The 12,357-nt window shown below is 43.7% G+C and overlaps 1 protein-coding gene across 1 annotated transcript; it reads right to left on the bottom strand.

Moving 5' to 3' along the window:
• Window positions 1–6,317: 6,317 nt before the first annotated feature.
• DSTN (destrin, actin depolymerizing factor) lies at window positions 6,318–8,906 on the bottom strand. The gene is made up of 3 exons (XM_006030435.1): window positions 8,599–8,906; window positions 8,253–8,329; window positions 6,318–6,608 (listed from the first exon to the last, which is right to left on the bottom strand). Exons 1-3 carry the CDS (start codon window positions 8,856–8,858, stop codon window positions 6,499–6,501), a joined length of 447 nt encoding a protein of 148 aa, XP_006030497.1. The 5' UTR covers window positions 8,859–8,906; the 3' UTR covers window positions 6,318–6,498.
• Window positions 8,907–12,357: the final 3,451 nt, after the last annotated feature.

Genomic DNA, 12,357 nt, shown 5'->3' with positions numbered 1-12,357 from the left:
GCTGTAGATAATGTAGCTATGCTACCAACCCCTCCCTCTTCTGCACTCAAATCTGGATGCAGCTAGGCCAATGGAAGCTGACTAAGCTTGGGAAGGTGCTGTAGCTAGGGTAGCAAAAGAAACCCCCAATATTACCACAATGGATTATCTCCACTAGGCAAAGCAATGGGGGCAATGCTTCAGTGGCATCAGCCCCATAATCTAGATGAAGCACCAGAGAATTTGAAGCATCTGCTGGGCCTGCCCCATCTGCAGCAAAAGCTCCTGGGAGCTAATCACTGCATGTTCCCCCCCCCCCAAGCTCTCTCTAATTCTCTGCATCTCCCTAGAGATTTTTACATCAGCCATCCAGACCCTGTGCTTGTTAAATGTAGTAAATGCAATGTGACAGTGTGCCAAAGGATGTGAACCTTTGAAAAAATTAGTCTTGTAAAAAAAAGAACAGGCAGGCTTTTTTTTTTTTTTTTTGGTGCGCATTGGGGCAAAAAGGGCATCTTTCTTAGAGGGCTTTTGTTTGTATGCAATCCAAATGCGGGGGGGGGGGGGGGGGGGGAAGAGGATCCCCCCTGGTTTGTAGGAAGGATTAACAGCACAATAACGCCACACAATTCTCTCTTTTTGCAGTAACCATTTCCTTTATTGTGATCATTGTGTAAAACAGACCAAGATAATAAAAATGTAACACGATAGCAATAACAGAGAGACCCAAAGATACAGAGCAAAGAGAAAGGGCAGAACAGCAAAATAGGTACATGGCATTGAAAAGGTGGGCAATGAGGTGGAAGGGAGACAGTATGTGGGACAACTATTTCACTAAATGTGAGAAAAAGCTTTTCATCCTTAAGGTGAGGAATGCAATGACCCAACATCAATATCTGTGAATTCTCTTCCCCCCCACCCCCTAAGGGTGGGAGGATGGGTCAGGGCTGGTTATGAGAGGCCAAAGCCCTGGAAACAGCAGTGGAAGCAGGTCATTTGGAGAAAGGTGTGAATCTACATCTGACCCTTTGATAGCTAAGGCTTGCTATAACCTTTCAGAAGCTTGCAATGATACAGTGGGTAAGAGAAAAAGGAGATAAATGCTAGAGACATGCAGTCTTCCTCTTGCGAGTTTTATCTAGCCTCACCCCAATTCATGATATCAAGGCCTGGTTGTCACAGTATCTGCATGGCCTAACTGTTTCTGGAAGCTGTAATGGATCCTAATAGGTTTTGGTCCCCTTTAGCTGTACCCCTAGCCACATTTGCTAGGTAACAAACTTCCCAATGCAAGTGGGTGCAGACCTGAACCAGCACACAAATTTGCTGCTGTCAAGCCTATCACCTTGTATACAGGGGGCCCCCCATTGTGGACAGCGAGGGTAAAAAGAGCCTTGCAGTCAAATCCAGCCAACCTCCACAGCACAGAGACTTTCTGTAGTAAGAGCTCCCATCTTATAAAAGAAAACAGACTTCAAAAGATTCCCTGGGCCAAGTGCTCAGCTGAAATAAGTTGGCATGGCTGGGGTTACAGCCCACTGCAGACGTGCATCTATCTGCTTTAACTTCCAAGCAGCCAACCTCCACATAACAGCTATGATCTCCCCTGCTGTAAGTCCAGCAACGTAACCCATTCCAGCTTGTGTTTTCATATACAATATATCTACCAGCCCTCGTTTTCTCTCTAGCATCCCTTCAGCCACCTACAGAAGTGCTGCATTGGTACCCTACATTCTTTCTGTTACAGCCTTCATTCCTTGTCTTTCTGCCTCAAGCACACACTGGAGAGCTCTCCTTGCCTGCAAAATTCCTATTGCCTTGTTGCCAATTCCTCTTCCATAGGCTATTAGTGCATTGCACTTTGCTCACTTCTGCTTTCTTTTCCCTCTAGGCTATGCTTTTGCTTCATGTCCTTCCACCAGCTCTCAGTCACTTTCTTCTGCTCCCAACATCCTCACCTACACCAGATTTGTCCCCAATTCCACTGTTGCTATTGGTGTAGCTACATCAGCATGAAGGCTTGGAACAGACAAACAGCTCCAAGCCATTGCTCACACCAGGAGTTCTTCCCTGGTTTCAGGTCAATATAAGCAGCAGTACTCACCGTTTTACCAAGCTCATTTAGAAGGTTGTAGTTATGCTACCAACTGGTTACCAAAGATACCATTGTGCCCATCCCACTGCCCATTGATGGAAAATGTTAGCTAACCCTTGCCCACATCCGCACTTCAGCTGCTAAAAATCCACCTTGCCTTGCGCCAGTTGCTGCTTCCAGAGCCGGGTGGCTTCCAAGCTGAGTTCACATTTTTTCTGTTCACACGCAGGCACCTACCTCTGAGATCACGTACACCTTTACTGCTACAAGTGGTAGGTAGCACATGCATAGATACATGGGTTGAGAGAAGGGCGAGGATCTTCACTCCTTCCACTCCCTGGGGATCAGGGCAAGGAATGCTCCTCCACCAGCTGACTTAGTATCACCACATATAGGCCCTGACCACAGTGAGTCCTCCCAACTGACAGCAGGAACCCATCTCCATGATGGGACCCAGCTTATCTTACCACTGGCAGGTATACTGAAGGCAGGGATGGGCCATGCAGCAGCACATCTGGTCAAAGGGGTGTAGTTCAGTGAACAGTGAAGCATAACAATCTAGGGGCTGCCTTTCATCCCCACCTCTACCATCTGCTCCCTGCAGGACAGTAGGTTGGTCTCACAGAGAAAGATTGCATTACCTAGTCTAAAGTTGACCCCTAAAGAGCTTTTCAGAGATGCTGCCCCTACAACCACCATTGTTGCTCAGAGAAATGACAGACGCATCATTTCCTGAAGTTAAGGTACAATCTTCAACGACTCTATGCCTACAAGTTCAAACCACTGTGCTTGAAATGCTTTGGGCCTCGCTATGCAGTGAATAAAGGACACACATGCCCACATGGCTGAGAGAAAGCTGCTCAGGCTGCTCTTCACTTCTCCAAGAGATTCATTTAAGTTATTCCTCCTTCCCTCCCTCCTGCCCCAAAGCCCAACCCCACTAGCCCTAAAGTCATAGGAAACTTTCCTTTGCATGAAGCTCCTATGTCAAGTTTTGTCCCCTCAAAGGTCATGGGGACAGGAAGAAAATTTTAGCTTGAAGAAACTGAAACATGGGTGAGAAGAAATCCTTTTCCCTGACACCAAACTGTCCCTTCTCCAACCTGTCATATGACCAGAAACAAAGGACCTATGGAGAACCCTCCACCCTTCTCCCCAGGATCAGAGATACTGATTTGCTTAGTAAAGCACCACAAATTCAAGTAGCTGCTGCTTGCTAGTTCTGGAGAACAGTACTGTTCCTGAGAAGGCTTCCAGAAAGGCAGCCAAGAGCCATTCAGATCAACTGAAGCTGGGATATCTGGTCTTTATCCAGTCTAAAGCACATGCAAGTGCTAATAAAGTCACTATGGCTCAGTTCCTCCAAGAATGGGGTGGGGTGGTTAAGTAGTTCACCACCTTTGAGGATCCTTGTTCTGTATACCTAAAGGCCTCTCATGCTGGAGGCAATGTCTAACCATCTTTCAGATCAAATCTGTTCCTGATTTCTCTGCACTTCATATCTCCACAAGCACTAGACCCTTTCAGACACAAGGAACAAAAATTGTGGCAAAACTATCAGACTCCAGTTGACCTGGGGTTTCTCCTAGAAATGTTAATCCATTACTTAAGAATCATAGGTCAGCAGTAACCCTCACTTGGAGTTTGTTTGTTAGGCAGTGCCACTCCCAGTTTGTCACTCAAGCCGTATCTGTTCAAGGCTGGACTTTAGACAGATACAAGCATTTCAGCCACCTAGGGCAAGCAGGAACTTTTACTGGGATATTAGTCACGGCATTATGCTCCTAAGACAGAACACTGGTAACAGCAATTTTAAAATAGCTTTATCCTTCTCTGTTTCAGGAAGTGCTTGATACTTGGTGGATCTGTGCCTTAGACTAGGCAATTCCATACTGCAACAATTTATATTGATAGCACATTAAAGGCTGCCTAATTAATATGTAACAATCTATTACCAGTTTAACCAGAATATGTAGTCACTCTGCACACAAGCATTTACTGTTGAACCTTTCTTCACTTGCTGCTTTCCTTATCTTAGCAGTAAACCCTACCATCACTTACCAACTTGTAACCACCTGCGCAATATGAACAAATGAAGAGCAATTCAGTTCAGTATTAATCTTACTCCAATTCTCCTAGCTCAAGGAGTCTGCAGGTCCTGTGGGTGAATATTTCAAGTTGAATGGCTAGAAAGATCTGAATGCTAACAGCTAAGACTATTCCAGGCTGCTGGGCAGACCCTCACAGAAGTTTTACTTGATGGTTTGGTGTTATACCCTTAGCAAGAAGGCAGACTTTCTACTTTTCTGGTAGATGCCAAGGAGCTCTGGCAGACTACATTGCCAACTCTGCAAGGTGGTGGTGTTTGATTTCTGTACCTGTTCCTGCTGTTCCCATATCCAAAAAAAGATGCTGTGCTTACCTACTAGGAGATGTGTGGACTGGCTACCCTAGTCTGAGGAGCAAACTGTACCTTCAGCAAGTCCCCCACAAAAGAGCATCTGGAAGGAATTAAGGGAGCTGAAAGGTTGTGTCACACTTTGGCTACCTCTAAGCCCCCAGCAGCTGTGGTATTTTAGCATTAGCAGGACCCAAAGGCATGTTAATGAGCAAGCTTCTGTTCTACTCCATCAAACTAGTGCCAGTAACACCACTTCACTTCCAGCATGCACACAGCAGCTCTGACAAGGCCTGTCCAGACACATCTTGCATGCACACTGATCACACACGGGGAGTTACTGAGGTTTAAAAAGAACTCTTGCTTATGAGGCCCATTCCTTGTCAGGAAATAGAGGCATACAATGGGTTAGACTGCAAGAACCCAGGCTATGCTCCAACCAGTACCTCACCCCCCTGCTAAGCCTCGGGTAGCTGCCTACTGGATGGAAAGGCTATGTAGGAAAGGGAGCAGCAGCCAACACTAACTGAACAGCTGCACCACAGCCAACAAACTTGTTATGCAAGAACAAGGCCCAAGAGAAGCACCGTGCACTTCAAGAGATGCATATGTGCATACCATTGTCTTTGCTGACACTGCACCTTTCGACTCTTCCACATCACTGGCAGGAGGCACAGGAAGGAACTGTTTAAGCTTGTTGGACATGAAGGTCTTTGGCTTGTTCTGCCTTGTAGTGCAGAATCTGCTGTACGCTTTTCAGGAACTGTCACCCTGGAAGCTGGAAAGGGGGTCAGGCATTAACTAAAGAAAGGTAAACTCCCCCTTTTGAGACAGGCAGGGCTTGGCACAGCACAGAGTGCATTAGTACATCAGAAGCTAGTTTTTCCATCATGAAACCAGAACAAGTCCATGCAAGACTAGTTAAAACTGCCTTTTATACACAATTTACACTTGGAAGCTTCATAGCATTTACATTGGGTCAGATGTGTTCTGTTGCTGGTGGAAAGCAGCTTCAAGTTAAATTTCAAAGCAGATGGAAATACATTTCCATAGCTTCCTAGAAGCTCCTCAACTTTGAAGAGTAGTCCGGGTTAAGCCATTTTGATCAGACTGGTTTGGTTTTTACCTAATTAAACTAAATCAGACTAGTTCCAATCCAGGTTTTGTTAATACAAGGGAGCAGAGAACAACTGTAGCTTACTGCGGACTTTTAGAACAAATGCTTGCAGTAGCTGTGGTATAAATAAATAGAAGAGCCTGAAACAAGACTCAACTAAGAAGCCTCAAAAACCCCACTTTTGGAGCATCTGTTAAAGAGCAGCACTGTTTGCACTCATGTGAGCAGACGTGTTAAGTCACTTCATTAATCAGAGAATGTACCAGAAGGGAGCATTTAAACATGAGTAGAAGACAGTGGGTTTACAAAGAGACTGAGGACTATTTCCCTAGGAAAGCATGCTCATTTATACTTTCATTTAGCTGAAGGATTAGCTATTTACTAGTATAGCACTGGAACTGTTCAGCAATTGTAAGTCAGCTATTTATGGTATTAATACCTATCTTTATGCTTACACAGATGTATTCACATCACTGTACAACTTAAAAAGGCATCTTACTCGTATTAAGAAACAACAGATGAGAAGAATTTCATAACCTGGCTGGCTGGTAGCCATAAAAAAAAAAGAAGTCAGGAAAAGCCATTAATTTGCTCCAACTTCAAATAAAGAGAAACCAGACTTCCCCCTGTCCCTTGAGGTGTTGAACCAGAAGCTTTAGAGGCTGTTATTAACCTGCCTGATTATGTCCATCAATTGGTCAGCCAATGTAAGTATTAATACACAGAGATAATCCTTAGACTTGATTTATTTAGGGTCATTTGTACATATATCAACTACAGCTCAAGAGTCTACTTTATTCTACAAGACAGATTCCCTACAGTTAGTGAAACCCTGGCCTAGGATGTTTGCTTTACATTTGGGATATATGAAATGTGGAATGCTTGTAGAGTTGTGGCACTGTTTGGTATCTACACAGGACAGCCTTCAAAAGCTACGACTAGGGAACCTCCTAGCTTCTCAGCAATACAAGCTCGGTTGAGATCCTCTGGCCCATTTGCTTGGCATTCATGCTTTATGCCTAAAAAGAGAGGCAAAACAATTAAATTACGCAAGTTATTCTATATACATCATAATCTATTAGAAACATGTACAGTTGGAGAGCTAGAGGCGGCACCCTAGTCATTTCATACACACAGCAGTCCTGCCCTGAATTCAAAAGGTCTCAAAATATGTAGATCCGCAATTCTGAGCCAGGGTGCCATCCTGCCCTTTCCAGAAGATGCTGTGTTGGCTGGACAGGGAAGTGGCTATGGCAAAAGAGGATACCTTGCTGCAGCCTGGCCTGATGGGAAGGGCCACCATGAAGCTACTGCCATCAGTCCCAGCTCTTGAGCAAGCCAGTGACACTGCTACTGGGCAGGATACAGAAAGTGCCACCTCTACCCCTGCACTTTCCACCAAGTAAAATGCAGCCCCTGGACTTTATCCACCAAGACAAAAGCAGGGGAGACAGGTCTCCCTTGAACTGGGAAAGAAGCGCTCCCTATATGCAGTGCCAGAGGGTGTGACTGAATTAAGAACAGCAAAGGGAGGTTCCTCGAGTCTAAACAAGGTTGAGAACCATTGTTGTAGATGCTCAAGTCCTACTGAATTTATTGACTTTTTGGCATTCGTGCACAGATCCATGATGCAGCTGTGCAACTTTGGGATGTGCAATTCACCAGGGTGCATGCTAGTTTTGCCCTTCCCAGTTTCAGTCTCCTTTGCAAGCGAGGCTAGCAGTTTTACATTAGTACCATAGCTTTTTGGTACAGGGTTCTGATGCACATATGAAGGGCCACCTACTAGTGACAGGAGATCTAGAAAGCAAGGTTCAGAGATGGGTAAGTCAACAGGGAAACAGACCAACTGGAAGGAGAAAATTAGCATGACTTGCTAGTGCAAGGGGCAACAGCCATGCTGGAGACAGCAGGTGGATGACAGTGTCTCTGTCTCTTGCTTTGGAGGGCAGCTCTCAGTCTGATAGCCTTCCTTGCTATGGTTATTTAGCATTACTGAATTCAACTCCCAACATTCTCTTGTTGCAGAGATGTGCCCAAATTCAAACCAGTAAGATCTAAATCAATTTTAGGTTGAAGTTGCAAATACCCTTTTGAGTAAGAGTTGATGTATAACCTTCTGACTATATCAAGTCCTTGAGAAGTGAGACATGTAATATACATCCAGCTGCTTCTGCTATACTCCTTGTCCATTAATACTCCGTAAAGGCTATATTCAGCCAAGCTAATGTAGGAGCATCACTTGCTGCTTACTTGCTATGTCAACACAAGTGCTCTTGAAACGTGTAGTATTTGGTTTGGAAGGCTTTGTACTTCAGTAAGCAGAGCTGTGATACCGTGCCATGCAGAGACAGCTACCAGTAAGGTCCAGATTAGTAGTAGAATCTAAACCTTGTTTCCAAGTTACGCTACTGTGGCAGCATTGCTGTGCCTGGCGCCGTAATAGTTTCAGAGTTTGAGCAATCTGCTTTAATGCCAAGACTTCAACACCAGGGGCCATTTCACTGCACATGCACAATTTTAACTGCGGTCTCTCTCTTATCAGGAACATTAACCCTATTACAAGTAACGTCACTTGAAGTATTCATCCATTATTGGCAGTTAGCAATTGTACTGCAAAAGGAATCTAGTTCAGATCAGGCAGTGTTAGCTATGTTACATACCTTGGAATTTCTTTTTGATAGCATCCTTGGAGCTTGCATAGATCATCTTACTTTTCAGAGGAGCTAGTTCTGGTGCCCTGGGTTGGACAGACCAAAAGGAAAGTAGTTACAACTTCTGACATCCTGCACACAAGCTCAAGAAAGCTAACAAGCAGTGGTCTGGTGGAAAATGAACACCTAGAAATCTTATGCATGCAAGTTTATGATAAAGGGATCAGCCACCTTATCACAAAGCTCAGCAGCAGGCAGACAAATTAGCTGGCAGCATATTATAGATTTTGCACCACAGAGAACACTATATGCTAAACTAACACACTAAATTACATAAAACACATTTGCAGCTTACCACAAGAAAAACATCAACTCTTCTTTTTTGGATTCCTTTGTTTCAAAGCTTGCATCATACAAGGCATAACGGCAATCCTTTTCAGGCAGCATTTGCACGAAGTGCTTGAAAGGATCAGTAACCGTGACACCAATATCTCCCACTAGGATCTCTTTGCCTTCTTCCACAATAATGCACTTTTTGTCTGAGCTGAGACAGAAGACAACAGCCTTCTTCCTTTTCTTGATTTCCTCAGGAGTGGAGCATTTCCGAACTTTCATATCATAGAAAATACGGCATACTTCATCAGCCACTTGTACTCCTGATGCCTGTTGAGAGAACCATAAAGACCTTCAGGTCCACCATTTTGATCATTTACCTCAATCTAGGGAGCTACTGTATGTACAGCTTGGTATGCAAGAGCCAAGCTTAAGACCAGAAGACAAGCCATTCTTGCCATAATACAAAAGGAGCAAGTGTTCTGTCAAGACCTGAAATAATCAGTCAGTAGTTACAAAAGGAGAGGACGGTTTAACTTGAAAATGCCTGACTACAGTTAGTTCTGAGATCCGTTACTGATACCGAGTTTCTGTGGGGAAAAAAAAAAAAAAAAAGGAAGACCCTTCTTGCACTGAAGTATCTTTCAGATGGACTTTGGGTCTTGGAAAGACAAATTATAGGCATATTTTGGCCTCATAAGCAGCTTTGGTCCGCACCATTTGCTACAGATAGTTTACTTAGCGAGTGTGTAGGTACAACATTTAGGCTTCAGCTCTGAACAGTTACAAGACAGCTTGTGTAAATAACTCAGGAGCTTCATGCTTTTATTAAAGAACGAGTCAGACAAGAAACCAACTAACTTGCAATCTTACATTACCGTGATGCAGTCTGATGTGCTTTTTACTCTTGATCAAATTCCCTCATTGGATTATTTTAATTATCTCATGGAACGCATTCTAAACACCAAGAGGTTCTATATACAGGAGTAGATGGAAACCCAGAATTAACATTAAAAGAAACTTAACTGGGAATAAATGCCAGCAAGGGAAGTTAAGAAAGACTGAACTGTCTCCCAAGTCCACCGCTCCTTCAGAACTGAAAAACAGCGGGGCCGCCTTCCTATGCAGCTCCAACAGCTTTGAATGCCATCATCACGTTTGTACACTGAGATATACTTCCGTGTGTGGGGACCAAACTGGCAGTTGAGATATTGCCAAGAGGATAAAACTGAAGTTAGAACAGTCAGGAAAAAGGGCATGGGGAAACTAATACAGGCCTGAGGTTGCAGCATTTATATAGTTCACATGTGGCAGGATTGCTACATCCTTGTCTCAAGCCTCTCTCCATCCCTTCCTTGGTCAACTCAAACATCACAAGGCATGTAATGCTGCCCTCAGATTTGGAAGCTCATGCCTTGTGTTAGAACTCTGGCACTCCCGTTCTTTCCTGGCTGCAATATGGAAGCACACCCGTGCCATGAAACAACAAGATGCAGCTAGTGTTAGGGGAGGATCATTTGCAAGTAAACATGGTTCTTATAGTAAGATTTTGGAATGCTAAGAGTGGCAGTTTTGCTTTTGACAGTTTATGGGCTGCAGCCATTTAGTCTGCAGGTTGTCTGTTGCAGCAGAGACCAGAAATATTAGAAGACAAGAGAGTCTTACTGCAGAATGAGGATCAGGTGCAATGCTCAAAGCTCCTTCTAATGATCTGGTTCCCTTTTGGTGCCCAGATGTACTACTGTAGCAGAAAACTAGAAGCTGAAAGTCGTTACAGTATGAACAAAAGCATCAATTCTGAATTTAAGTTAACATCTTAAAACAAAGACTAGAGTTACAGAAACTGTGAAGACACTTACTACACGTGGCTTCATACTGAATGCAATTAGGTTGCTTGTTGAAAGGCACTGACTCATTGGCTGCAGTCTTTCCAGGAAATCTGCATCAGAGCTTCCAAATGTTTAAGACTGCAGGATGCTAGGTTCTGGAATTTGTGGTTGCTTATGAAGGATACCAGGATTCAACATTTCCTCATGTTATGGAAGCAACAACTAATGCCATGTGATCCTCCACTGCCAACCCTTTACCTTTACTCCAAACTAAACCAGTCATTTTCAACCTGTGGTTCATGGACCTGGGGCAGGAGGGGGCTGGTGGTGGTGGTGGTGGTGTCTGCAGACCATCTCTAAGGGGTCATCAAAAGATGACCATGGTCAAAAGTATGTGAATACCCACACACAATTCAAAGGGGTCCACACCTCAATTCAAAATTTCCAAAGGGGTCTGTACTTCCATTCAGTTTTTTTTTAGGGGTCTGCAAATAAAAGGAAGGTTGAAAACCATTGTCCTAAACCAATTCATAGCCATGTCATCACAGCTATCAGTTTGGAAAAAGGTTAATAACTTAGCAAAAAGCTGTAATAGCTTCAGTATGAACTATGCAGCCAAAAGCATATTCCTGCATTACTGTACAGAGCCAGAAATGCATCTGACATTTGGGAGACAAGTTGCTTCCTTATAAAGAAATCCAGTGCTGCTGGCAAGTCATTTCAGATTCCAAAAATGTTAGGAGCATTCAGTCTGGAAACTCAGAAATTCACTGTTAAATGTGGAACTGATAATTGAGACTGACCAGAGGTATGACACAGTGTGCTGGAAGCAGAGGTGGTCATATGAGATGGCGCTCCACAGCAAATGTTTCAGAGTGGCCAATGATGCTACCTCCTTGATTATGGTGCACCAACCACTTGAAGAACTCCTTGTGCAGCCTGATACTAGCAGTGATCTCATCACCCTAGAGCTATAATGATACAGCATTTTGTTTGCCCTGGTTAAGATGACTCGTTAAGACAACCAAGCCATATTTGGCAATCTTAAGTTGCCCGATAACCACGCACAAGTTTGACTTTCACTTGTAGAAGCAAGTGACTATAATGTCAGGGAATAATGGAAGGAGATTTGTAACAGCTTAGGATGACTGGAAAAAGTTTTAATTAATAACCTCCCCCCCTGGCTAGTTAACTGCAGTATGATGCTGTAATTTTGTCTACAGCAGCACATGGCTGCATCAGGAGCACTGGAGAAGCAGCAGCACTACAATGAGAAATGTGCACCTCTACAGTTAACTAAATGCATATTTTAACCACAGCAAGGAATGAATAAAGGGGGTATGAATAACTAAAATTGTAGTAAATTACTGCAGAGCAGGTGCCACACAGTAATTGCTTGTGCCCCTACTTTTACTCTACAGAGGTCATTCTTAGCCAAAGTAACACAGAACCTTTGTGTGGCACCTCATGACACCTTTGACAGGATCTCAAGGCAGCCCATGATAATACTGCTAGGTATACAAATATTATTCACAAGGCAAAACCAGAGATTTCAAATTGGAATCCACAAGTCAAAATCACTGACTTGTTGCAGTCTTTGAATCACCTGCAACAAAAGACTATTTTTTTTGTACAGCAGTCAAAAAAATCCAGGAGCTGGCATTTCCCAAGGACTTCTAAAAATAAATAAAAAATAAGATAATAAAAGAGTTCATAATCACTGCCCTACAGTACCAGGGAGCTGAACTGGAATAGCATAGCCATTGTTTCCTCATCTCAGGTTAAGGGCAGGCACATGGACAGCTGCCTCAGAGCAACCAACATACAGCACATCCTTCCCACCTTTTAATCTCACTATTATCTGTTCATACTTTAAGTCTCTAGTCTTCTGGGCAATGAAAAGAACAACTCAAAATTCACATCCAGTTTAAGAGAGAAACCCAAGACACTAG

The sequence above is a fragment of the Alligator sinensis genome, unplaced genomic scaffold (assembly GCF_000455745.1).
Source record: "Alligator sinensis unplaced genomic scaffold, ASM45574v1 scaffold21_1, whole genome shotgun sequence".
In the NCBI taxonomy this organism is placed as follows: domain Eukaryota; kingdom Metazoa; phylum Chordata; order Crocodylia; family Alligatoridae; genus Alligator; species Alligator sinensis.
The sequence above is the reverse complement of the archived record's forward strand: the minus strand, read 5'-3'. Positions and strand labels throughout refer to the sequence as shown.